This window comes from Lepidochelys kempii, chromosome 8, assembly GCF_965140285.1.
Source record: "Lepidochelys kempii isolate rLepKem1 chromosome 8, rLepKem1.hap1, whole genome shotgun sequence".
NCBI classification, from domain to species: Eukaryota; Metazoa; Chordata; order Testudines; family Cheloniidae; genus Lepidochelys; species Lepidochelys kempii.
Window position 1 is genome coordinate 37,511,249 of NC_136387.1, and position 27,451 is coordinate 37,538,699.

The window sequence follows — 27,451 nt, forward strand, 5'->3', positions numbered from 1 at the left end:
AAAGTTACTCATGCTCCAAGCACCCAGCCTGCGCAACCTTGAACATCCGCTTCCGCCAGTCACTTGCCGTCTCATCTCAAAGAACGATATTACGCTCTAGCTACCGCGGCCGCCACTCTATGGTACTCGGGAGGACTGGCTCACTTTACGACTCTTGCTGCCAGAGCACGGCCCTTTCTGGTTCCTTATTCACTTCACATTCAACATGGCGTCGGGCAGCGGGGTAGGTGTTAAGAAGGGGGCGCGAGGGGAAGTCCAGGGCTGTTCTCTCTCCCGGCCGGGGCGGAGACCCCCACTCCGAGCCTGGAGGCGCTTGCCGGGATGCTCTGTGCCCCCGCCCGCCTGGGGCCGCTTCCGGGCCCTGGCTCGGGGCCAGGTTCTGTCTTAATTGGCGCTTGCTCACTCCCTTCCCCGTGCGCTCGGGGCAGCCTGAACTCGTGGCCGGTCTCTTGAGGCAGGTTCTCGCCCTCCGTCGTGTTTCGGAGCCGCGCTCCCTCTGGCTCAGCCTCTTCTCTGGCTGGAGGGTTGTTCCCCTCTCCGGTCGCGCTGTGCTTTGTCTCTCCCAGCGTCCGCCGCTAGCTTTTGGACAGGATTCGTATTTGGTGGGAGCCTGCTTTAGCTCTTCCCATTCCGTGGCAGGGATGTTAGTTGCAGTGTAGTGTGGAGATTTTGATCTAGTTTTTCCAGATACATTAATTGAGTGGCTCTCAACTGTCTGGACGACTGTACCCCTTTCAGGAGTCTGATTTGTCTTGTGTACACCCAAGTTTCCCCTCACTTAAACTACTTGCTTACAAAATTAGACATACAAATACAAAAGTGTCACAGCTCACTGTTACTGAAAAATAGCTGACTTTCTCATTTTTACCATAGAGTTATAAAAAGAATCAATTGGATTATAAATTTGTACTTACATTTCAGTTTATAGTATATCGAGGAGCATAAACAAGCCATTTTCTGTATGCAATTTTAGTTTGTACTGACTTTGCTAGTGCTTTTTATGTGGCCTATTGTAAAACTAGGCAAATATCTAAATGAGTTGATGTACCCCCTTGTTGAGAACCACTGCATTAATTAGTGTTCTGGGTTTTGATGTAGTGTCCTCATCACTGTTTGTTTCAGTTATTCTGGGAGAAGTTTCCTTCATTGGTTGGAGGTTAATATTGGGAGATCTGGGACTGCTGTTAATCCATTCATAAGTGCTTATTCAGATTTAGATTTTGCTCCTTCACTATTTTGCAGTAGGATTGTTGCTGTTTTGGCTGAGATGGAGCTAGGAGTGCAGTGGTTGGGTTTTTTTGGATATGCTAATGAGGGTGAGGTTCATCTCACTTTTGGTCTGTGACTCCTATTCTGCTGTACATATAGAATTTTGTTTGCAGGACGGTAGGTGGAAGGTTTCTATTTAGGCTAGGTCACCACTACAGACTGTAGTCACTGTAAGGTTTCGCGTGTAGCTGCTCTATGCTGACAGGAGACAGCTCTCCCATCTGCTTAATTAAGCCACCCCCAATGAGTGATGGGAGAGAGCCTCTCCTGCCAACATAGCACTGTCTACACTGGTGTTTTTGTTGGTGAAACTTATGTCAGTCGGTTGGGTGTGTTTTTTCACACTCCTGATGGACAAAAGTTTTACCGACTAAAGTGCTAGTCTAGACATAGCCTTGGGGCTTGTGCCATTATGTATGCTTTTTCTGACAAAGTTGGACCCCAGACTTGCTCCCTTAATCAGTAGTAGAATGGGAGGCGAGTGTATCTGTCTAGTGGTTTCTTTGTGGCATAGTAGGTCCTGCAGGGGTTTCTCTAATTCTTTTATAACTAGTTTGAAATCCCCTCAACCACTTATTATGTGACTTAAGTATATGTAATTTAAGATGTCTTAAATTGCTGTTTTATTATAAATACTTTATTTGTTTTGTGGCTTTTCCTGAAAGATCAGAACTCTTATTTTATCAATGTTAAACTTTTATGTTAATATGTTGAGATCATAGAATCATGGAAGGTTAGGGTTGGAAGAGATCTCAGGAGGTCATCTAGTCCAACCCCCTGCTTGAAGCAGGCCAACACCAGGAAACAAATCCCTACTGTGGCAGTGAGAGTGCCAAATCCTAAGCACTAGACTACCAGATATGTTTCTAGTAGGTGTAAATGCTTCTACAGGTATATGTGGATGACAGCATGCTTAGATCATTCATGTGCATGAGTGTAGGTTTTATCAGTTGTTTAGTGGGAGTCTGGGTTTTGAGAATTGCTGTAGTAGACACCTGACAGGTTATAGTCTATGTAGAAGATGGTAGTGCTGAGGGGCAGAGGGACAGATTTGGGGTAACTGCTTCCTTCTTCCAACTTGAACTTACAAAAAGATACCTAGGGAGAATTCACCATTCTCTTCCCCCTCCTCTCAGAAACAAAATGAAACAAAAACCTGACCTGAGCAGAAGACAGACACTGTTCTCTGTCGCACTTGAAACCCTGCTCTTCTGAGCCACAAGTAGAAGGGGGTGGAGTTCCCCCATAAAAATGCACTTGGGCAAATATATTTATTATCCCCTGTAGAAGAGACTTTATTTTCACTAAACTTCAAGCAAAGAAGCTTGGAGATATCTTATCCCCAAGCCCAGAGATAGACTTATGCTTTCTGAAAACCCCTCAGTGCTGGGGAACCTTTCCCTGCAAATTCAGGGAGAGCTCTTAGATTCTGAGCTACTTGAGGGGCTTTTGGGGGACATGAGTCTCTCTCTCTCTCTCTCTCTGCACTTGGGGATAGGATTTCCAAATCTCTCATGTTGCTGCTGTCTTCCCTTGTTCCAGCCCTGTGTTTCTCTGGCCTCTTTTTTTTTTTTTTCCTTTTAGCCCCTCTGTCCTCTGATCTGTGAAAAAAGTGACAGCTTCCAGATTGGCTTTTGTGTTACTGTGTATACAGTAACGATTTTTGTTGTTCATTGCCCATCTGCTAAGTGGAGAAGCCTCACTCCCCTAGACCATATTCTTCCTGGTGCCTCAAACTGCTACCAGTTCTTTTATCCCAACACTCAGTTTAAGGGCTTGTCTACACTGGCAACTTACAGTGCTGCAACTTTCTCGTTCAGGGGTGTGAAAAAACACCCCTCTGAGTGCAGCAAGTTTCAGTGCTGTAAAGCACCAGTGTAGACAGTGCACCAGTGCTGGGAGCTACATCCCTTGTGGAAAGAAAAGGAATACTAGAGACTCTCTAAGGTGCCACAAGTACTCCTTTTGTGGCACCTTAGAGTCTCTAGTACTCCTTTTCTTTTTGCAAATACAGACTAACACGGCTGCTACTCTGAAACCCCTTGTGGAGGTAGTTTTTTTTAGAGCGCTGGGAGACCTCTCTCTCAGCACTCTGCCGCAACCACACAAGCCACGTTAAAGCACTGCTGTGGCAGCGCTTTAGCGTTGCCAATGTAGACTAGCCGTACGTTGCTGAATCCATGCTATGTGGTTGTGAGGAGGCCATTCTGACTGCATAAAAACCCTTCAGGGCTTCATGTTGAAACTGAATGAAAGGAGCATTGGGGTCACATGGATAAGGTTGAGATAAAAGTTAAGGCATTCATTAAAACCACTTGCTAACTAGAGATCAAGACTGTTGTTTTAACAAACAAAGGTAATGCCAAAGAATCAGTTGTTAGCACCACCGGGGCGCTTATTTATAATTTTCTGCTTCCTTGGCGAAGCTTTCCATTGCTTTGAGTCACATAGTGGAAAAAATGAGCAAAACAACTGGAATATTCAAGGGGCAGAATGGTCTAATGGTTGGTGCGGGAGACAGTCAGGCCCTGAATTCTATTCCTGGCCATAGGAGGATGTGATGGTCATTCGTTAGAGCAGGACTAGAATCAGGACTCTTGGGTTTCGTTTTCAGCTTTGTCTCTGTTTTGCTATGTCACATTCACAGCCATTCAACTTGTCTGTGCCCTACAATTAACATGGGGCCTCGGGTACTTTTCAGTCCTTAGCAGATGTCATCTACAGGGGAAATATCATCTGTAACCTATAAGCAATTGTTAATATAAAGATTTAGGGGCTTGCGGCAACCTCCATCCCCTGTTAGATCAATCTGAAAAAGTTCCTTTAGAATCACTAGGTAAGCCCTTGTTACAGGTCATTCAGAAGTTGGATCTAATTCATTTCACTGTGTCTGGCCTGGGGATGCTGGTAAAATATCTTCAAAAGACTACATACTTTTTATTATAAAAAGAGAGTGAAGCAGCAACGAGGTTGCCTTCTCTTAAGGCTTCAACTGACTTTGATTCGTGATAATACTGTTTTTATGTGGAAGAATCTAGAGTCTGGAAAATACCCCCAAAACATAATATTTTGCACTTTGTGAATTTCCCTTTTTTTTTTACATGGGGAGGCTGCTAATAATCTTAGTTCTGACATGTTTTACAATGCTTAGGAAGCTCTGGGAATAAATGAGAAGTTTTCTACCCCTTTCCAAGACATTTTTATTCCTATCACTGGATGTTCATTCCATTTTAAGGATTGCCAGGAGGGGGAAGTTTTGAATGATTGTATTGTTGCTATAATTTCAAATGTTTGTTATTTTTTATTTTTTTAATCATGATTGGAGTCTTCATTTGGTTAAGTAAGGAAAAGGTGTCATGTATTGAGGGTATATAGTGTTTCTTTTTGTTCCCCAGCTGCGAGCAGAGAAACCACTATTCACATAAATGTTTTTCTTTTTATCAAAGTGAAATTAAAAGCATGCATGCAAAATAAAATTAGAGAACAACATATATTTGATCCTAATCATCAGTTGAAGTTGTGGGGGTACACTTTTCTACAAAATGAAGTGTCTAAGCATTTACGAACCTCTTTCTTAGTCAGTGTTCCTAACTTATAACCATCTGGGTGTTGGGTCTGGTAAAGAACCTCATCTTTTGGAGCAAATGGAATATATAACTGCACACACAGAGAGTAGATACATGAGATGGAATACTTACTGATTAGAATATCCTATGTTGGCAAATATAATAGCATATTAAAATTAATTGGCTACTTAAAATGAAATTGTCTCACTCTTGGCTATAATCCTGCATGTGTTTCCTGCCAAAAATACAGTGAACTTGAGTTAAGATTGCATCGTCTACCAATACAAATTGTAAAAAGCAAGAAAATAAGCAGTTGTGATTTTTAAAGCTCCATCTACACTTTGCTTATCTGTTCACCATCTCAACTTGAACTGTCTCCACTCTTATCCTGAGCTGCAATTCTTTCTCTTTTCCACTTTACCCCCAACCTTATATCAATAACAGGCTGGGCTATAGTGAAAGGGAGCATGAAATGGTAGCATTCATGATTCTAAAGAATTGTAGGAGGGAAAACAGCAGAATAAAGATAATGGATTTCAAGAAGGCAGACTTTAGCAAACTCAGGAAGTTGGTAGGTAAGATCCCATGGGAAGCAAGTCTAAGGGGAAAAACAGACTGAGAGAGTTGGTAGTTTTTCAGAGGTGACATTAAGGGCACAAGAGCAACTATCCCACTGCGCAGGAAAGATAGGAACTATGGCAAGAGACCATGCTTGCTTGACCAGGAAATCTTCAATGATCTGAAACTCAAAAAAAAAAAAAAAAAAAAAAAAATCTAAACAAACTACACAAGCATGCAGGGCTGTGTTCCTTGTAAGCTGTGTGGTTGGTCACGTGTGGTCGCCCAGAAGAGATTCAAGTGCTGCGCAGTTGATTAGCAGAGCCATGCACATCCAGCCAGCAATGTGTTCAGGTGCCCCCCCCCCTGCTTCTTTTCAGCCATGTTGCTCCTGCAGCTGCTCCCAGTACCCTTCTGCTGGCTGTGCAGAGTGGAGAAAGGAGGGTGCTAATGTCAGGGTGTCCCCCACCCCCTGTACCGTATCTCCACAGAGCAGGGTGGAGGGGACAGGGCTCAGGGTGAGTGAGTGCCTTAAAGAGATAGTCCATGGTCTCTCAGACTTCCCCAGCAGCCAGCACACAGACTCTCTCTGTCTCTCACGTGCACACACACTCTGTCTATTTCCCTGCACATGTACCCCATCTCTGCAGAGCTGGGGAAGGGGGCCATGGTTCAGGAGGAGGAGAGCTTTCAGTGAGTGCCTTAAAGAGACAGCAGATGGGCATCTCTCAGAAACTTCCCTAGCAGCTGTATCTCTCTCTGTGTCACACATCTCCCAACTCTGTTGTTGTTTTTACTTCTTGGTACTTCCTGTAATGCACATATATTCTCTCTCATCCGATGAAGTGAGCTGTAGCTCATGAAAGCTTATGCTCAAATAAATTTGTTAGTCTCTAAGGTGCCATAAGTACTCCTTTTCTTTTTGCATATATTCTCTGTAATATTATTCTTTCAAAATGTGTTTTAGTTTTTTGACTGGTCTATGCATTTCATAATTTTTATTTCTGGCTGGAGTAATTATCCCTATTGGTAACTTTTTAAAAATATATATTATATCTAGGTTTTTTGTTTCTACTGGTAGCGCACATTCACACATTACCTTGGTGCACGTAACAAAATTTATTCCACACATGGGTGGAAAAAATTAGAGGGATCATTGATGTAAGGACAAAATTAGAAAGGCCAAGGCACAAAATGAGTTTAAACTAGCTAAAGTCACAAAGGGTAACAAGAAAACATTCTACAAATACATTAGAAGCAAGAGGAAGATCAAGGACTGGTTAGGCCTGTTCCTCAGTGAGGGGGGAAAAGATAATAACAGAAAATCTGGAAATAGTAGAAGTGCTAACTGATTTTTTTGTTTGTTTTTCACCAAAAAGGTTAGTCATGATTGGACGTCTAACATAGTGAATGCCAGTGAAAATGAGGTAGGATCTGAGGCCAAAATAGGGAAAGAACAAGTTAAAAATTACTTAGATAAGTTAGATGTCTTCAAGTGGCAGGGCCTGATGAAATACATCCAAGAGCAATGTTTCTCAGATGTGGCCATCAGGGGCTTTTCTTGCTGCCACAGCCTTCTGGGCTGTGATGGGTGGGTGGGGCTCCCCTTCCCTGTTGCTTCTGGATGCATTGCCTTGATGTTGGTTGCTGGGGCTACCAGCAGGGATTGGGTCCTGCCCCCCTCTGGAGTCACCTGGGGCACAATGCTGGAGGACCAGGCAGCCAGTGAGTTCCCCGCATTCTCAGGGGTGTTGGGGCTCAGGCTTTGGGCTTCAGCCCTCGGGTGGCAGGCTCTGGACATGGGGCTTCAGGCTTCGGCTTCGGGCTCCTGCCCTGGGCTCTGGCTGCGTGAAGACAGGCCCCAGACTCTGGCCACACGGCTTTGGGCTCCATCCCTGGACCCTATCCTCCAGCCACAAGGCTTCAGGCTCTTGCAGCAGGGCTTCAAGTTCCAGCCCCCTGCTACCTCCCCCAACCCCCATCTCCCCTGGTTCCCCCTGCCTTCCCAGGGCTTAATTTGTCCCCAAGCTTGCCAGGGCTGAGTAGGACTGCTGTGAAAAGTGATACTTGTATGATTGTTAATATCACTTCACAACAGACTTACTAGCTAGCAATAAATATCTACACATCCAAATCATTGTAATTTGTTCATATTTATTTGGTTTTCCTAAAGCTAATTAGTATTTTATGGAAAAAGTGTGAGTGCGGCCACCAGCAAGAGTTGGTGGCCGTATTCTGAGGCCACCAAAATATTTGTCCTGAGAACTCCTGTTAGAATACTCAAGGAGCTGACTGAGGAGATGTCTGAACCATTAGCGATTATCTTCAAAAACTCATGGAAGACTGGAGAGATTCCAGAGGACTGGAAGAGGGCAAATATAGAGCTAATCTTAAAAAAGGGGGGAATAAGGACAATGCAGGGAATTACAGACCAGTCAGCTTAACTTTAGTACCCAGAAAGTTAATGGAGCAAATAATCAAGCAATCAATTTGCAAACACCTAGAATATAATGAGGTGATAAGTAACAATCAACATGGATTTGTCTAGACCAAATTGTGTCAAACCAACCTAATAGCTTTCTTTGACAGGGTAACAAGCCTTATGGATAGGGAGAAGTGGTAGATGTGGTATATCTTGACTTTAGTAAGGCTTTTGATACGGTCTCACATGACCTTCTCATAAATAAACTAGGGATATACAGCCTAATGGAGCTACTCTAGGATGGGTGCATAACTGATTGGAAAACCATTCCCAGAGAGTAGTTATCGGTGGTTCACAGTCAAGCTGGAAGGACATAGCAAGTGGGGTCCCGCAGGGATCAGTTCTGGATCCGGTTCTGTTCAACATCTTCATCAGTGATTTAGATAATGGCATAGAGAGTACACTTAGAACATTTGCGAACGATACCAAGCTGGGAGGGGTCACAAGTGCTTTGGAGGATAGAATTACTATTCAAAATGATCTGGACAAACTAGAGAAATGGTTTGAAGTAAATAGGCAGAGCCCTGTACGGACACAAATTTATGTCCGTGGAACCACAGGGCTCTCCCAGGTACCGCAGCGGCGAAAGGAGCAGAATATGGGGCTGCCGCTCCCAGGAGCCAGCGCCCCCTGCCGACAGCTCCTCCTGCATGGCTGTACCATCCCCCGCTCTGCCCCTGTTCCTTCCACGTAGCTGTCTGTATCTCCTGTCTGGGGATGTGCACGCTGTTTGAACACAGGAGCGCGACCAGGGACCGGTCGCAACCGGTGAGCCTGGTTCCAGCCCCAGTGGGTGGGGTTGGGGTCAGTACAGCCATGCCAGCGGAACTGCCGGTGCGGGGCGCTGGCTCTTGGGAGCAGCAGCCCCATGTTCTGCTCCTTTCGCTGCCATGTTTCCTGGGATAGCCCTGCGGTTCCATGGATACCGATTTATATCCATGGGTATACATTTGTATCTGTGCAGCACTCTATAAATACGATGAAATTCAGTAAGGACAAATGCAAAGTATTTCACTTAGGAAGGAACAATCATTTGCATGCATACAAAATGGGAAATGACTCCCTAAGAGAAGGTATTGTGGAAAGGGATCTGGAAGTTATAGTGAATCATAAGCTAAATATGATTCAACAGTGTAACACTGTTGCAAATAAAGCAAACATTCTGGGATGTATTGGCAGGAGTGTTGTAAGTAAGACATGAGAAGTAATTCTTCTGCTCTACTTTGCGCAGATAAGGTCTCAGCTGGAGTATTGTGTCCAGTTCTGGGCGCCACATTTCAGGAAAGATGTGGACAAATTGGAGAGAGTCCAGAGGAGAACAACAAAAATGATTAAAGGTCTGGAAAACATGACCTATGAGGGAAGACTGAAGAAATTGGGTTTGTTTAGTGTGGAGAGAGGGAAACAGGATAACAGTTTTCAGGTACATAAAAGGTTGTTACAAGAAGGAGAGAGAAAAATTGTTGTTTAATCTCTGAGGACAGGGCAAGAAGCAATGGGCTTAAATTGCAGCAAGGGAGGTTTAGGTTGGACATTAGGAAAAATCTTGATAACTGTCACGATAGTTAAGCGCTGGAACAAATTGCCTAAGGAAGTTGTGGAACCTCCATCATTTGAGGTTTTTAAGAGCAGGTTAGATAAACAGCTGTCGGGAATGGTCTAGTTATTACATAGTTCTGCCTTGAGTGCAGGGGACTGAACTAGATGACCTCAAGGTCTCTTCCAGTCCTACACTTCTATGATTTTATGGTAGGAGAGGGAGATTAGCTACTTGAGATGCCTCAGGCATGGGGAAAGCACCACTCCAGTTGGCTGCTGCCTTTAGTGAACCGTTTGTGGTTTGCTAGAGGGACATATATGATTAGATCAGTCTGAATGGGGCTCTTCTTTGTGTTTTAACAATTGTGGATAGGGCATAGGTGGGGGAGAGGCTCAGAGACTGGCAGAAAGGCTGAGCAGAACAGTTATCTGAAAAATAATTGTGGCAACGTGGAGACTGAATTGAATCACAAGTGCATATCTTGTCACAACCTTAATTTTGGCATCACCACTGATGCCTAGATAAAATTTGCACATCATGTGTGCAGAGGTCATATCCATGTGATTAATTATTTTCCATAATTAATCCTGTATCCTTGAACATTTGACAGTGTCACTGCCCATCTTCCCTGGCACTCACTTGAGCATTCTTAGTTTTTGATCAAAAGACATTTAAAAAAAAAAAATTCCGTTCCAGAAATGTGTTTTCTCTTCCTGTTCCCCTCCTCTCCCCCATTTGTCAGAGACGCTGGAATAGGAGAGTTACGGTTTTGGACCTGAGACAGCTTTTCTGCAAATAAAAAAAAGTAATGATTTTAAAGTCTGATATGTGACTAGGGCCCTACCGAATTCAAGGTCCATTTTGATCAATTTCATAGCCATGGGATTTTAAAAATAGTAAATTTCATGATTTCAGCTATTTAAATCTGAAATGTCACTGTGTTGTAATTGTAGGGGTCCTGACCCCAAAAGGAGCTGTGTGTGTGTGTGGGTCACAGGTTATTGTAGTGGAGGTTGCAGTACTGCTACCCTTACTTCTGTGTTGCTGCTGGTGATGGTACTATCTTCAGAGCCGGAGAGCAGCGGCTGCTGGCTGGGAACCCAGCTCTGAAGGCAGAGCCACCGCCACCAGCAGCAGCGCAGAAATAAAGATGGCATGGTATGGTATTGCCACCTTTACTTTTGCACTGCAGCCTGCAGAGCTGGGCCCTCAGTCTGCAGCCGCCACTCTCTGGCTGCCTAGCTCTGAAGGCAGCAGCGCAGAAGTAAAGGTGGCATGGAATGGTGTTGCCACCCTGACTTCTGTGCTGCTGCTGGTGGGGTGCTGCCTTCAGAGCTGGGTGCCTGGCCAATAGCCGCTGTTCTCTGGTCACCCAGCTTTGAAGGCAGAACAGAAGCAAGTGTGGCAATACCACGACCCCTCTAAAATAACCTTGCAACCCCTCTGCAACTCCCTTGTGGGTCAGGACCCCCAATTTGAGAAACATTGGTCTCCCCCGTGAAATCTGCATAGCATAGGGTAAAAGCACCCAAAGACCAGATTTCAAGGTCCATGACATGTTTTTCATGGCCATGAATTTGGTAGTGCCCTAGTGATGACCTTGCAGGGCTGGAATCAAGAGCCTTATCCCGTTGGAAAGGGGAGGTCCCTAATTTCCCATTGAAACCCAACACTCACTTCTAGTCGTGGAAGGACCAGGGATACAACTGTAAATGTGAAATGTTTATGCATAGAAGATCTATTCTAGGTTATTCTTAAGAGGCCATAGCTCACCAGAAATATGTGCAGTTGGTCTCCTGGTATTTTTGGAATCTGGCCTTTGCAATTGCAGGGATACAAAAATTTCAGGGCCCAATTAATTTTTTTTTTTAAGTGCTTAGTTTTTCTACAACTTGTATTCTGTGTATGCCATACTTAGTTGGAATATTCTGTATAAGTCACTTTGGCTTTGTTTCTTGTGAATAGGGCGTCCATCTCATAATCATGTTGATTAAACCTCTGTACCACACCATCATGTACTCTATGTGTACAGGTATAGACATATGTGCACACACACCTTTGTATGCATTTATCTCTCAAGAAAAGGAGTACTTGTGGCACCTAAGGTGCCACAAGTACTCCTTTTCTTTTTGCGAATACAGACTAACACGGCTGTTACTCTGAAACTTATCTCTCAAGAGTATCTCAATCTTAGGTTTATCAGCATGATCTTTTGTGGATTCAGATTTAATTGACTTTGGTGAGAGAGATGTCACTTTTTCTGTATTATTGGGCTTTGTCACTTGGTGTTTATAAATATTTGTTTCCATAATTTTTAAAACCCCATTATTTGTCTCATAAATGGAAAATGGGGATTATTATCTCAAGAGCTCCCTAAGCTTTCATTTTTGCAGAGCCATGAAATCCTCTGCTAAAAGGTGCTGTACGACTGCAAAGCGTTATTTTCCTACACCAGCCCGCCTGCTCCTGGCTGTGGGTAAAGAGGAAGTCATTGGAGTGTGCACTTTTAGTGCACTTACTTGTTGCCATGGCCCAACAAGCCACACAATTCCAGCTTTGTCCAGGATCAGTCTTTTCTTGCTGCTAGTGGAGTTGTGCAGTGTAGCCTCACATTTTGTTTCCCTTGCAGACTAAAAACCTGGATTTCCGTCGGAAGTGGGATAAAGATGAATATGAGAAACTTGCAGAGAAACGGCTCACGGAAGAGAGAGAGAAGAAAGATGGTGAGTAGTGCACTGACTCCAGGCAGACTGTTTTTCTTGCAGCAGGAGTGTTCAAACTTTTTGGCCCAAAGACCACATCTGGGTATGGAAATTGTATGGCGGGCCATGAATGCTCACAAACTTGGGGGTTGGGGTGCAGGTGGAGTGAAGGCTCCGGAAGGGGGTGTGGGCTCTGTGGTGGGTCCAGAAATGAGTTCAGTGTGTGGGAAGGGGCTCCGGGCTGGGATGCGGGTCTGGGGATGAAGGAGTGAGGGGGTACAGGAGGGTGGGACCAAGGGGTTCAGAGGGCAGGAGGGGGATCAGGGCGTTGGGGCGCGGGAGGGGGTCGGCATGCAGGCTCTGGTTGGCGCTTATCTCAAGCAGCTCCCAGAAGCAGGGGCATGTCCCCTCTCCGGCTCCTACACAGAAGCGTGGCCAGGCAGTTCTGCATGCTGCTCCATCCGCAGGCACTGCCCCGGCAGCTCCCATTGCCGTGGTTCCTGGCCAATGGGAACTGCAGGGCTGGTGCTGGGGGAGGCAGTGTGCAGAGCCCCTTGGTTGCCCCTACGTGTTAGAGCTGGAGTGGGGGACATGCTGCTGCTTCCAGGAGCTCTGTGGAGCCACGGTATGCATGGAGCAGGGCAAGACCCCTCTCCCTGACTGGAGACCCAGAGCGGGGCAAGTCCTGGACCCTACTCCCTGGCAGGTGCTCAAGGGCCAGATTAAAATGTCTGAAGGGCTGCAGTGTGCCCACCTGTGTCTTACAGTGACTCATCCAGCCCCTTTGAGTGTGAGAGGGAAATCAGCTGGAAGCAAATAACAGGAATTCAGGGCCAGTTTGTCCTCTGTTCCTTTTCCTTTGTTTGTCATAGAATATGTTTTTGAAGGGAAGAAAAAAAAAAAAGGCCAGGAACCTTATTCCTTTCCTGTTCTATTCCATATAGAGATGGAGGAATGATCAACATCTGGAAATGGGAAGAGCTCAGATTGTGGCCCAACTGGTTGACTGGGGATTCTTTAGCAATCTTATTAATTATAAACTATCACTTACTCTTATGTTCCCTACAATGCAGGGAAGAATTACTCTTTTAGAAATGGAATCCCAGCGTGAACCAGATGGCCCAATGGTTCTCTATGGCCTTCTCCACTGTGAGCAACTTGTGATCCATTGTTTTAGGTTCCCAAACCTTTCTGAAGAAGTTCTGTTGTGTGTTTGTTTTTAGGCAAACCAGTTCAGCCTGTCAAGAGGGAACTTCTGCGGCACCGAGACTATAAAGTGGATCTGGAATCCAAGCTGGGGAAAACCATTGTCATCACCAAAACTACCCCTCAGTCAGAGATGGGAGGGTAAAGCACCTTTATTTTTTTTCCAGGCTCTCATGCGTTCAGATGTTAACAAAGAAAAAGTCTCAGGATAGTCTTACGTGCAACTAGGGTCATGGCAAAGCAAGGAACCCTTATAGAGTGCCAGTTTTTGTACGTTCTCAGCAGCACAGGAGGAAGACTTTTTAGTTACAGCAACTTCGACCAGCGTCTATATTGTGTTAAATCTGGAAATTAACTTTCTGGAATTATGGCCAGAAGTGCAGCAGTACAAGCTTCTTCCTCCCTTACCACTCCACATCAGTGTTTCTCAGCCACTCTGGGAACAACCTCTAGGCAATCTATAGCCTGGTCAGTTCTTGGCTAAGACTGGCAATAGGAGGCAAGTTGCATATTAAGATGCTTTGTGATCTAGATACTTCTCCACTAGAAATGGGGCTGAGAGCTGTTTGCGTTACAGAAATCCCCAAAGGTCTCTGCTGTAGTCGGGACTCTTGGTTACTATTGACAGGCGTTACATTTAAGCTAGTGAAAGTCTCCTTAACCCATCACCAGTATTCTGAGCCATCAAGTCTCTGGAACAAGGAGCTTTAAAGATCGCCTAGAGTAGTAATAAGCATTTCAGTAGCCTGTTGTCAGAGGAAGGTAGCAAAAGGTACCAAGAGAAATGTATGGATGGGAGAGAAGGGGTTTCCTGTTAGAAAGGGGCTGACTGAAAGCAAAAATAAGCCATCATACAGCTGCAAAGATGGGTCAGTTTCTCTTCCAGCTCTTCTCTCACCTCACCTCCCCAAATGTGGGAAGTAGGACGTGGGAGCAATCCCTTCAGACTTTATAGGGTGGTGATTCTACTAGCTCACATTGTTTCTTGGGCTCTCTATGATGTAGATAACTTCCCTTTCACCTGGAGCTATTATCCCAGAAGCTATTATCCCAGAATCAGGCTTATCAGAGTCCAGACAATACAGTTCAATGCTCCTGTGTAATGCTGGACTCCTACTTACCATATTTCTGAATACTTAGCTTACTATCTAGCATTCTAGATTTCTTTCGGTGCAGTATTTTGAATCTAGGGCTGCTGTCTGGAATTGAACCAGGTCCAGGTGAACTTCTCTCTTTAATTGGCGTGAAAGGAAAATTCTTGCAGGATGAATTTTGTTTTGTGCTTTGGAGCTGATCCCTTCTCTCTTTCTCCCCAGATATTACTGTAATGTATGTGACTGTGTGGTGAAAGACTCCATCAACTTCTTGGATCATATCAATGGCAAAAAGCGTAAGGATAATGTATTTTCTCTATGCCATGTTGTGTGATCACTAAAATATTGTTACAAGCCTTTCCCCTACCAAATTTACTTCATTCTGTGTGGCCAGGGCCTACAGTGTCAAGTGTTGGCACATGTGGAAATAAATGCTTTTGATATTAGGATTTACTCAACATTTGCTGGTGAGGGCCATGGAAATGCTGACCTGTTATCTCCTAACAACTTCTCCATGGTGCTGGAGGCCACTGGTGTGAAATGAGCTCAGGAGAAATTGCAAGAGTTATGTCCTTCATTGGATTGGGAGTGAGAAAATGCTTCAGAATTTCTGTTGTTCGAGAACCCCATTGTCAGCAAGCTGTGCAGTTCCTCAGGGAACTTTAAAAGTGGATGATAAATACCATTGGAGCATCAATGTTGGAAGGAGATTCCTAAGGAAGGAATAGGGATATGTCCCCTCATGTCTAGATCCCTCTGTTAGACGGAAGTGGTGTGAGCATAATGAATTCCTGAGCTCTGTTACCAACTCTGACCCGGTCTCCCTCCTTGGCTCTGAACAACCTCTGTGTCTGTTTCCTCATCTGTAAAACATGGATCAAATACACAGGGGTGTTGTGGGGATTAACTACTTTGTTTATAAAGAATTATTGAATTGCCTTGTAGAGCTATACTGTGCAAGCCATGTACCGGGCTCCTGTTGATAGCAACACAACCATTCAGGAGATGCTTGTGCCGAGATGGGATCAAAAGGTTCCATGACATGACATATAAAAAGCTACCCCGCATCCTCTGGTCCAACTCTCATTTCCTTTTTCTATTTGTGTGATCATTCATGGAAGTAGGAACTCCTGTTCTCTCAACTTTATCTTCTGGTTAGTTTAAATTTCACATTGGCTTAGCTTTCCTATTTTATAATTAGGTATAGCTGTAGTGTTGAATTTTTAAAATAAATTTGTAGTGACTGAGCAATTCTGTTGGTCTTGACTCTGTTGGAATTGCAGCTGACCCAGAATGAGAGGCTGGATTCACAAAGTATGTTTCTTGCTGAGTAAAATATCTGCTGTAGATCAACCTATTAGTGAGTAGAGTGCTTAGGAGAGAAGTACTGTCCCAGCAGGTGTTCATCCTGTGTGGGTTTGTCCCCCGTAAAGCATGATGGGAGTGGAGAAGGAGGTCTTCCTGATGGAGGAGGATTTGACTCCATGCCCCTACTCTTCAAAGCTGATTAATTTGTCAGTGTCTAAGTCCTCAGGTTGGAGCCTGTGTTCTCTGCCTTTGAGGTCAGCATTGTCCAGACGTTAATCAGAGGCCATCATCATCAAGGCAGGCACAGATATCGTTTTATTCAAGGAAACGGGAGAGAGTTGGGATCCATCACCTCAGGTCAGAAGTGAAGAAGGAAGGCAAGACAGATTTCTCCATTTGTTGCTATGGGAAAAAAAGTGGTGGAAAAGGAGATCTCAACATCCTAGTCCAAAGTGATCAGTCAAAGAGTTCTCAATCTAAGTAGTCCTCAGTCCTTGTGTAGTAGGAAGAGAGCCTGAGATATAAACCCTTGTATCAGAGGCCGGGTATGAGGCCTGAGCTAAAGCAGTGGGCAGGCTTTGCTGATATAAAGCAAAGGTAGCAAAAGTCAGGCTGTGAGAAAACACCAGGCTCTGCCTGCTTGCAGGCTCACAGAGCCCAGCAAGAAGGGGGTGGGTATTGCAGAAACACACATTCCTAAGCACTGCTAGGCACAGAGCACTCCCGCAAACACTTCCCAGAAGAATGGTACCAGAATATCCCGATATTAAGGATGGTGTAAAAACATTGCCCATGGATAACAGGAACACAGTGTCCCCTCCTGAAAGATAAGGTCAGGATGACAGTGTGATGAATTGAGATGTTTTGATCGAACCACCATGTACAAGGGGGATGGGTGATAACTAGCACGTCAGGGGGCAATAACTAACTATGTCAGAGGGCAGTACATAACTTGTTTGTATCAGGGTATAAAGCGAGTGTCTTGGTCCAGCTGAGGGGGAAATGGAAAAGTCCGTCCATTCACTGAGCTCCGTCCGTTGTCGTGGGCATACATGTCTTAGTATCCTCGTAGAGTCTGCCAGGTGCTGTTACTGTGTTTTGTCGACAATATACCTGGCCTGGTGCTTTTGTACCTTAATGGATCTCGTGGACATTGGATGGTTCACTCGAGGTCTGCTGTGCCAGCTGTCTGCGCAGAGCTGGGGCAGCACACGGAGAACACACACACGCGGCCGAACATCTAACAACACTGAGAACCCATCTGTTCTGAGGAAGTTACCAGGGGTGATTTCATCAGTTCTTAAAGGTTTTGACAACTCGTTCTTCTGTGGGGGGTGACCACTGGGATTTAGTTTCCCAGTCTACACTAGTCAAGTCTTTACACCACCTAAAGGCAGAAATTTTAGAGGACATGGAGGACATACTGTCCTCTCAGTGGAGGAGCTGTTCATCTGACTTTGGAGCTGGAATGTGGATCTATAGCTCATAAGGGATTAGTATAATTTGACTCTGCTATGGTGCATAGGCACACAGAAAGATTTGATCAGTCCAAGTTAACAGAAACATACTTTGGTATTGTTCCAGGAACTGACTATAAACAGTGCCACTTTCACTAGTAGGTCCCTTCCTCATATGCTGCTTTTATGTCTGGTGCAGTGTCATACAAGAGTGACACAAACCACCATTTTAGGATGCTGTGGCAGTTGGAGGCAGCCACTGTTGCATTCATCATAAATATGGTCTGTGCTGTAACTGGCTTCAGCATCCTCTGAGTATTCGAAAGAAAGTCCTTAGAGAGAGTTTCTGATTCTAATTCCCATATTACTTTAATATCCCCATCTCCTAGAAAGAAGGAATTGGTTAAAAACTGAGGAAGGAGGAATAAGAGGAGGAAATAGAGGATTGTTGTCTTCACTGTCTGTGGAAGCTATGGTCCTTTCTTCTGTGTCACCACCCGAAGATTCCAAGGCCTTTCTAGAGATCATAGTCTAGATGCCCAGGGCTCTGGACCTTCCCCTCTTTCTAGCCCAAAATGAAAAGTCTCCGAATTTTTGATACGTTCTTGGGTGTGCACAGAGCAAAAAAAGGTTTCTGACCCAATATTAAAGGTCTTTTGGATATGGCTAGGAAGTTGTGGGCTCATCTGGCCACAGTACCAGCAATAGTAAAGGAAATGAATTGGTCAAATTCAATGATATTTGTGGAGTACTTCAGTGATACAGTGGTGGGGGCCATATAAAAATGTAGATAGATCTTCAGTCTTCCTGTTCTAAAGACCCAAATATCAATTATCTATTTTTGTTTCATTGTGGATCTCTCATGCGTTTGAAAAGGAAGATAGTGGGAGTGTAAGTCCGTTATGTCCCACTTTCATAGAGACCACTTTTTCCTCAAAGCCATTGTTCCTCAAAGCCATTGTTCCTCTATCAAAGAGCAGGTTTCATGGCATCTATAAAAGCCCCAAATAGTTTCTTTCCTCATCTGTTCCCCTTACAATACTTTTTGGGGATAGACTGCTTCATGTTTCCTTTTCCATTTCAGTCAGACACATGGGTGCTAGAAATGATGGGAAATGGCAGTTGTTTTGTATTTTCTCTCTCTTTTTAGGGGTCTTTCTCACAAGAAGGTGCTGTGGGGAAAAATTACTTCCCTTTTAAAGATTGGTACTATGGGAACAGTGTCTGTTGAGTTCAAAGGCAAAGGCTTCTATTCCCTGTACTTGTATTTTTCTTAAGTCCTTAAAAAAAAAAAAGTGCCTTTGTCTTATCTCTATTCTAAAAAGCTAAACAAATACATTAAGAATTAAGTCTTACATAGTTTCTCTGTCAAATATTCCTTCCATTATTTCACAGCACAGGTTTAATGTGCTCAGACATTTATTTTTGTATTTTTATAAGAGAAAGACCCAGGAAATGTCCAAAGTTCCAGTTCAGCAACAAGCATTTCCAATACAAGGTATTGGCATTTTGCATTTTCCAAAGCCTCAGGGTATTTATCTGTGGTGGCTCCTCACTTAAGAAGACAAAGTTTTCAAGTGTGTCTGCTCTTAGGATAATTTTGGCTTAGCCAGCCAATTGGCAGAGTGGCTCAAGATCTCTTGCAATCTGCCTGTTTCAGAGGCTGATCAAATGCAGAGAAAGTGCTGTTGGAGCCTAGTCAAAGTCTGACTTTCACAAAGCAACTCTGGATTTCTCAAAGGGACTGGCATTGCTGCTGCTTGATACATTTGAAGAGTTAGAGACAGTGCAGCTAGTCACAGAGCAACTAGTGCACCAGCCAGATTTTACCTCATGGTGCTGAGTGTCATGGTGCCATGAATGCTCTTAACTCCCTGAGCAAGATTATGAATGACACCTCTCCAAAACGGGTTACATTCTGGACACAGTCCAAAGTTACACAGTTTGAACGGGATTCTCTGTTTAATTAGAGGCTCGTTCAACACCGCTCTTTCGCTCTGATGTTACTTTCTAGTCTTCTGCAATGAGTGGTTTCAAAGACAATCTTTGAAGGAAAAATTGACATTATTCACGCACTAACTTATATTAATAGAATGTGTTACCTCTGCAGATCCTCGCTAACCTTGCCGCCTCCTCTCTTCCTCAGAGACATTCCTTTTGGGATGTTCTAAGTCAAAGAGGAGCAGAGTACAGATTCTGGGTGCAGTCCTTGTTTACAGTTGGGTTCTGGAACCTTTTTGTCCTAGATAAGCACAGGCATCCTGGATGAATCACAACTTGAAAACCTCTGAATTCATGAACCACTGTGGGGTCATCAAAGTATTTGAATTGTCTATGGATCTGCTTCCTTACTATTGATGAAGGATGTGAATTGAAATGAGGCAATTCCACTGTTCTAGAAAGTTTAAATTGTGCATGCATCAGTTGTGAACATTTTCACCCCATGAGTTTACAATAGCAACTATATAAGACTTTGTTGTATTGCATAATAACAAATCTGAGTTTTGTGATTCTTTTTCCGTTGTACACAAAAGGTAAACTAATGGAATGGGACTGTGTAGTCTGGGATAATCTTTGGACCAGTTGCCCAATTCTGGGGAGCTAAAGGGGCATGGGAGAAAATCATAGGAGAATACTGCGGGAAGAGACGAACATAGGAAATCAGAGGGAAGAGAGAATGTTGGAAGTTTTGAGTATGGAAAAATGAACAATGCAAAAAATTTTCAAAATAAACCTATTGAAGTGAAAAGCAAGAAAAATCAGGGAAAAAAAGGGATTTTTAAGAGTGTTGAGGGTAAACCACTGTAGTTTGTTGAAATGTATTTAAATATGGCTCTGTTAGGAGAACAGGCCTATATTTGACACACATTGCGGGTCAGGTGGTGAGAGATGAATCTACATTTCAATAGAATTTGGAAGTAGAAATTCTGGGACACATTTATTTCCTCCCTGCATGATCTTCACTTATTATTAACCTCTATCCTTTTTGTAAGATCCTGGGGGAGTTGCTGATTGGGAAGGGAGGTGGTGTTCAAGGGTATCTCTCTTTTTATAAAAACTCATTCACAGAATGAAGTTTGAGAATGCTGGATGCAAAGTGAAACTGCCTAGTATCTCTGGACCACTCTGAAGCTGGTTTCAGACATGTAGCAATCTTGTGCCTGAGCTTTGTACTGCTCCTTAACTGCTGATGGCATTGGTGGTTCCAAAGCAATCTGCTGCCCTAAGGCATGTCCCAGACAGGCAGCAGACTATCTGGCAGTGTGGTGGCAGGACGCCAAGAATTCATGGTGAATTGGCCAGGCATAAGTGCTTTGGAAACACTGCCACATGGAAACTTGTTCATAATCAACTCCACTTGTTATAGAGAGCGTTGAATTACCCTAATCAGTTTCTATGAATCTGTTATTTATAATTATTTATCTTGGTGTTTCATTGGAGGATGGGCAGCTCTTTAATCTCGCTGCCTGCATTTTACCAATGACTAGAAATTCCCTGCTTAACACTTTTCAGAGTAACAGCCATGTTAGTCTGTATTGAAGTGAGCTGTGGCTCATGAAAGCTTATGCTCAAATAAATTGGTTAGTCTCTAAGGTGCCACAAGTACTCCTTTTCTTTCTGCTTAACACTGAGCTTCTACAAAATGCCACTGATTTTTTTTTCTTTTTGCTCTGTCATCACTGAAGAGGTCTGCTGCTATGGCAGAACTTGATTCTGATAAGTAGTGTCTCCCACATCAGCACTCTACATCTCTCCAGTCACTTGCACCTTTTGTGGACAGGACAGAGTTGGATTTCCATTCTCAACTCCCAACATTTCAAAATATCTGGGATGGGATAGGGGCTACCATCGTGGCACCTTTAAAGGAACAAGTCAACTTGTCACACTTTTGTGTGTAAATATTTTGTTTCCTATTATTATGAGTACTGACTAAGATTATTGTCACTGAAAAAATGAGACATGGGCCTTTCTCTCCCAACCCTCCTTTTTTAGTTTACATGTGAAACTGCTTCTTTACCAAGTGCTGTCAAAAGCACAGTTTCCCTTGTATAGTCATGCAGTTTCCCCCGTTTCATTCATAGATTCCAAGGCTGGAAGGGACCATTGTGATCATTATGTCTGACCACCTGTATAACACAGGCCAGAGAACTTCCCAAAAATAATTTCTAGAGCAAAGCTTTTAGGAAAAAACATCCAATCTTGATTTTAAAATGGTGATGGAGAATCTACCACAACCCTTGGTAAATTGTTTCAATGGTTAATTACCATCGCTGTCAAAAAATTACACTTTATTTCCAGACTGAATTTGTCTAGCTTCAACTTCCAACCATTGGATTGTGCTATATCTTTCTCTGCTTATACTGAAGAGTCCATTAGTAAATATTTGTTCCCCTTGTAGTTACTTATAGACTGTAATCAAATCACCCGTTAACTTTCTTTTTGTTAAGCTAAATAGATTGAGCTCTTTGATTATCACTATAGAGCAGGTTTTTAATCCTTTATCATGACTCTTCTCTGAACCCTGTCCAATTTATCAACATCCTTCTTGAATTGTGGGCACCAGAACTGCACACAATATTCCAGCAGCGGTCACACCAGTGTCAGATACAGAAATAAAACTTGGTAAGGCAACTCCCATCTTTTCATGTGCTGTATATTTATACCTGCTTACTGTATTTTTCACTCCATGCATCTGATGAAGTGGGTTATAGCCCACAAAAGCTTTATGCCCAAATAAATTTTAGTCTCTAAGGTGCTGTAAGGACTCCTTGTTGTTTTTAGAGCTAAAATAACCTCTCTGCTCCCACTTGAGAATTCCCTTTTTATGCATCCCGGGATCACATTAGCTCTTTTGGCCATGGTGTCATTGGGAGCTCACGTTCAGCTGATTATCCACCATTACCCCCAAATCTTTCACTCATTGCTTCCCAGCATAAAGTCCTCCATCCTGTAAGTATGGCCTCTGTTCCTCGCTGTATACAATTTACATTTAGCTGTACTAAAATGCATATTGTTTGCTTGCGCCCAGTTTACCACACAATCCCAATTGCTCTGAGTCAGTGACCTGTCCTTTTCATTTATTTACTACTCCCCCAGTTTTTGTGTCCTCTGCAAACTTTATCAATGATGTTGTGGTTTTCTTCCTGTTTGTGTGGCTCTTTCACACAGACATGGAAGAGAGAGAAACAATAAAAAATAGATACAGGTGATTGTAAATCCACACACACTGGTTTGGGGGCTCAGGTGCAGGTGTGGATCTTAAATATACATTTTAATTTTGACTAGGTTTTAGAGCAGCGGTCCGCAAACTGTGGGGCGCGCCCCCCGTAGGGGGATGTGGAGAAACATTCAGGGTGCAGCGGAGCCTGGGTCAGCCCCCCCTTCTCCCCCCCCCCCCCCGGGGTTGGGAAGGAAGTGCCACCCAGCCCCACTCCCAGCTGAGGTCTAGCTGCAGCACCAGCCCTGTTCCTGACTGCAGCCCCTGGCCCTGGTTCCCAACTGTAGCTCCAGGTGCGGGGGGCAGGACTTGGACAAAAAAATGTGGGGAACCACTGTTTTAGATTGTGGAAATATCCCTTTAAAACTCATCACCTGTCAGACACTGCAAACTGCACAGAATGTGGAAACCAGGGGCTAAAATGGAGACCGGAGCTCTAATTTGCTGTCTAGTAGCACAGAGCTCTACCAGCAAATCACTTCTGGGGCATTTTTCCCTAATTGATCTTTCAGAGGTTGCACTTGTGAAGCATTGGCAGTGAGCACATTGTGGGCTGGATTTACTGTTGCCCTGTTAGTGCGAAGTGGGTATAAAGTGCTACTAATCAGAATGGCAGCATTTTACATCTGCTTTGCATTTGAGTAAATGACTACACAAAGTACAGGGCAACAGTTAATTGGGCTCTATGGTGGCACTCAAAATGGGCTGGGGAACACTGGTGCAAGGGGATGTATGGGGGTGGAATGGGAATTGGAGGAGGTTAAAATGACACTGTGTGTTGAAACTTCTAATTTTGGGTCCTGGAATAGGCTGTCTGCGGATATTTAATGGGCACTGAAGTAGAAGTAACATGGCTGCTCTGTCCATTCCTGTCCCCTCCAGATCAAAGGAATCTGGGCATGTCCATGAGGGTGGAGCGCTCCACACTAGATCAAGTGAAAAAACGCTTTGAAGTGAACAAGAAGAAAATGGAGGAGAAGCAAAAGGACTATGACTTTGAGGAGAGGATGAAGGAGCTCAGAGAAGAGGTGAGGCAATGGCAGCATTTCAACAATTTAGCATGACCTGAAAGAAATGACATCTTCATTGAAGGAATCATAGAATCATAGAATATCAGGGTTGGAAGGGACCCCAGAAGGTCATCTAGTCCAACCCCCTGCTCGAAGCAGGACCAATTCCCAGTTAAATCATCCCAGCCAGGGCTTTGTCAAGCCTGACCTTAAAAACCTCTAAGGAAGGAGATTCTACCACCTCCCTAGGTAACGCATTCCAGTGTTTCAGCACCCTCTTAGTGAAAAAGTTTTTCCTAATATCCAATCTAAACTTCCCCCACTGCAACTTGAGACCATTACTCCTCGTTCTGTCATCTGCCACCATGTGTCTAACTATCAAACAAAAATGTGCAAAGAATGTTGGCAGCAGGTGCTCCCAGTACACCAGGATCTCTGCGGGGTTAAAAGAAGGTCTTCTCTTCTCTCTCCCCCAAAAAAGTCCTTTATCTGAATTGTCAGAGTAGTTGTTTTCATACAAAACTGTCATCCTCATGTTTTCAACCATAGTGACACTGATCAGAATATATAACATTCAATATATAACTCCCATAACCTGCATGTGGTCCCAGGGCTCAGAAACTGGTAATTAAAGCTGACTTTTCATATATTTCCTTATATATTTCCATACTGCCATGGCTTCTGGTGCTGAGGAAGGAGAGGAACTTCTCCTATGTTTACCGCATCTATGCCACTCCCATGGGTGCCAGAGCTTTAAGAAGCTTGAAATGTGCACACAGGAACTCTGTTAAAATCAAATGCCCCATGTTACTTCCTTCCCTCTCGAACATGTTTTTAAATGGCAAAAGCAAAGCCCTAGAATGAAGATTTGCCTCAGATTTCATTTCAAAATAACCAGGAAAGTTCTTCTGGGAGTTGAAAAGCATCTTGTACGTGCCTGAGCTCTTTGATGCTTTTATTTCCTATGAATGGTCATTACAAAAAAAAGCTCCTGATACATAAGGCTCCCCTGCCACCTTGGTTTCCAGATTCTCTGAGCTTTATTCTACAGCAGGGGTTATCCACAGGGCCACCAACGGAATCCTAAAACATGGCCTCCAACTGTATTGGCTTGGTTGGGACAAAGCTGGTCAACTGCAGGTTTTGTTGCTGATGAACCCAAGGAATTTTTATTAATCTATTTAGGGAAATACAAATGCAGAGACATATTAGGGGTGCAGGAAATTCCTTAGGATGAAAAACTGATGGAAGTCTATATATTCTAAAAAATAAGCAGCTTATTGCTGTCACATACTACTGAGTATGGCTGTTTTAGACTAAATCCCCTGTGTTGGAGTTACAAAGCGATAGACATGCAGGTGGTGATGGAAAACACTGAGAGACCTTGAGCTCCAGCACCAACAGGAACTGCTGCTGAGTTGGGGGCTGAAGTCACACTTCTGCATACCCCCAGCACAAGTCTGGCGCCGTTCCAGGGCCTGCGATCTTTGTAGAATGCTCTAATCAGAATGTTTCAATGAAAAACCCTTTTAAGCCACCCTTTATTCCCCCGAGCCACTCAGAACTCAGCTTATGTTCCACTGAGCAGCTCTCACTCTGCTGCATCAAAAGCCGTCAGACAGTGACATTGTCTGTAGCTGTCATTCAGCACCACAGTTGTTGGAACAGGGCATCAGTACAAGATAAATGTCTCCTGTTTTAAAAACAACTCTCCTTTTGCCTTGTTGAATTTCCGATTAAGTCTTTGGCATTTGTTTAACAGGGGAAGCTGAGAATCTCACAAAACTATTGCAGTATAATCCTCTTAGGTGTAATTTACCTGTTAGGATCACCGGACCATGGCCTTTCCCTGTGGGAAGCCACTCTCCTCCAAGTCCACCATTTTCCTTCCATCCATTGTCTGTCCTTCAGACTGAAAAGAATCCTGTCTCCCTATGTTGGTGATAGAAATTAGACTGACTGATAAGTGTCCAGACCTTCTATCTTAAAGGGTTTGTGGTATAAGAAAGTTAGAATCACACTGCATTTCTTTCCTTGTATTGCAGGAGGAAAAGGCCAAAGCCTATAAGAAGGAAAAACAGAGAGAGAAGAAGAGGAGGGCAGAGGAAGACTTGACATTTGAAGAGGATGATGAAATGGCAGCTGTGATGGGTTTCTCTGGCTTTGGCTCTACCAAGAAGACTCACTGATCAGTTCTGGACTTTTCTCTTTCTTTATAAAGATTGTTTATACCCCCAGGACTCTGGAAAACTCTTCAAAGACTTGACGGAGAATTTGTATGTAATTCTCCCCCTAGACGTTGGCTGGAGGAGTTGGGAAGCAATTTCACGTTCAACTTGTGCTGCAGAACAAGCTCTGTCCCCAGTCATTAGTGCCCCACTGCCTGCAGAGATACCATAACCTTAGCCTAGCTGGCAAACCTCTAAATTCCAAATACAGACCTTTCAATTAGCATCTTCTCCACAAACTCCCCCTGTCCCATCCTGCAGTAAATTCTGTGGAGTTCTCCTGGTTTCTGTCTTTGATTCTTTTCATCTTTTGTGAGGAGTCTGCAAGCTGAATGTTTCTTTTGGAAACCCCATTGGCCTTTAGCCACCTCATTCTTTGTACTAGTCCTGGCTGCTTGTCACTTTGTGTTCTGTGGCCTTGTGTGTGTGCCGGGAAACATCCTGTTGGGTACCTTTTAGTGTTAAACTAATAAAATTCTGTACAGATGGTATGGTTCAGGAATTGCTCGTCCATCTGAGAAATGAGTATACTTTTTGTTTGCTTAAAATACAGATAATTCTTTAATATTTTTTAGAATGTGTAACTAAAGGAATTACACTGTAATGAGTGTTTAAATATGGATTGTATAGGTTGAATTTTTATTTCTTGAGAAGAGCTTGAGGTTTTTTGGACACTGGGTTTGCTGAAACTTCTTTTTGTATTTTATCTGCAATGGGCTCTATTTTTATTTTCACTGTTTTCCTTGTGTTCAGTGGTGTAATCAGAATTTCTTTAGCTTAGGTAACAAATACCTTTCTGGGACTTACCTAGGATAGAGCTAAAGGGAAAACAGCAGAGAAATATGTGGAATTTGCCTAAAATAAATAATTTTTTTTTTTGTTGCTGGAAACTATCAGATTGTTTTGTAGGGAATCTTGTTTTTATTCTTTTTAAGTAAGGACTTGAGAACAGAACAGTAATGGCTTTCAAAGCGTGTGTGTGTGTTTGATATGTGGGTTTTGTTTTGTGTGGGGGTAGGGGGGGCGTTGGCGGGGGTGGAATCTTTGGGTCTCCTATGCATGTTGGTAGGAAATCCCAGATTGGAGTTTCTTGCCTCAGCTGCAATTAATGGACTCTAGTATTTAATGGCCGTTGTAGTATGTCCCTAAATATTTCTGATCTTATTTGGAGCTTTTTCTTTCCCATCTTGCATCTGGTTGGGGACCTGCTTTCTGAGCAACTTCCGATCTCCTATTCCCCAAATCCTTTTCATTGCTCCTTTTATTTACTTCAGTCCAACCCTCTGTGACTCAGCTGCTTTTTCGGGTTAGGAGGATTTACATCTCGTGTCGCTAATTTTCATAGTGCCATCCTTTTTATATTGATGGAATCATTGTTCTTTTCGCTCTCTGTACCTTTGTGAAGTCTCAGACTCAAGGAAGGGCTGCAGTGTATTTAGCTTTCTCTTTCTAATACACACAGAATAAATCCTGTAATGTTTTTCTGCTGTTTTTAATTCCTTAATTTTAGACTGCTGACAGCTTCATTGCCTCAGATATTTCCACTTCAATTCAGATTATAATCCCCATTGAAGATGCTATTGAAATGATATACAGCCAGTAGCATTGCCAGCTGAGATACAACTGTCCTTGGTGATTTGACCCTTGAAACCCAAAAATCCTTTTACTGTGGCTCAGGAATGTCCTCAGTGCACAAAGTGGAAAAATGAATTTCATTCCAGCCACGTACCTGTCCCTGTTCAAACCAAAGCCTCAAACTACATTTAAATGAGCAAGAGAAAGGAAGCTTGTGATTGTACCCACAGTGCCTATT

At 43.6% G+C, this 27,451-nt stretch overlaps 1 protein-coding gene across 1 annotated transcript; it reads left to right on the plus strand.

Moving 5' to 3' along the window:
• Window positions 1-99: 99 nt before the first annotated feature.
• On the plus strand, window positions 100-27,119 carry ZMAT2 (zinc finger matrin-type 2). The gene is made up of 6 exons (XM_073356094.2): window positions 100-223; window positions 12,045-12,138; window positions 13,341-13,464; window positions 14,640-14,713; window positions 23,283-23,428; window positions 25,456-27,119. The coding sequence occupies exons 1-6, from the start codon at window positions 206-208 to the stop codon at window positions 25,597-25,599; spliced, it is 600 nt and encodes a 199-aa protein (XP_073212195.1). The 5' UTR covers window positions 100-205; the 3' UTR covers window positions 25,600-27,119.
• The last annotated feature ends 332 nt before the right edge of the window (window positions 27,120-27,451 follow it).

Coding starts and splice junctions, on each gene's coding strand:
- ZMAT2 (XM_073356094.2), top strand. Junction 12,139..13,340: donor AGAGAGAGAGAAGAAAGATG/GTGAGTAGTGCA, acceptor GTTTGTTTTTAG/GCAAACCAGTTCAGCCTGTC. Junction 14,714..23,282: donor TCATATCAATGGCAAAAAGC/GTAAGGATAATG, acceptor TGTCCCCTCCAG/ATCAAAGGAATCTGGGCATG.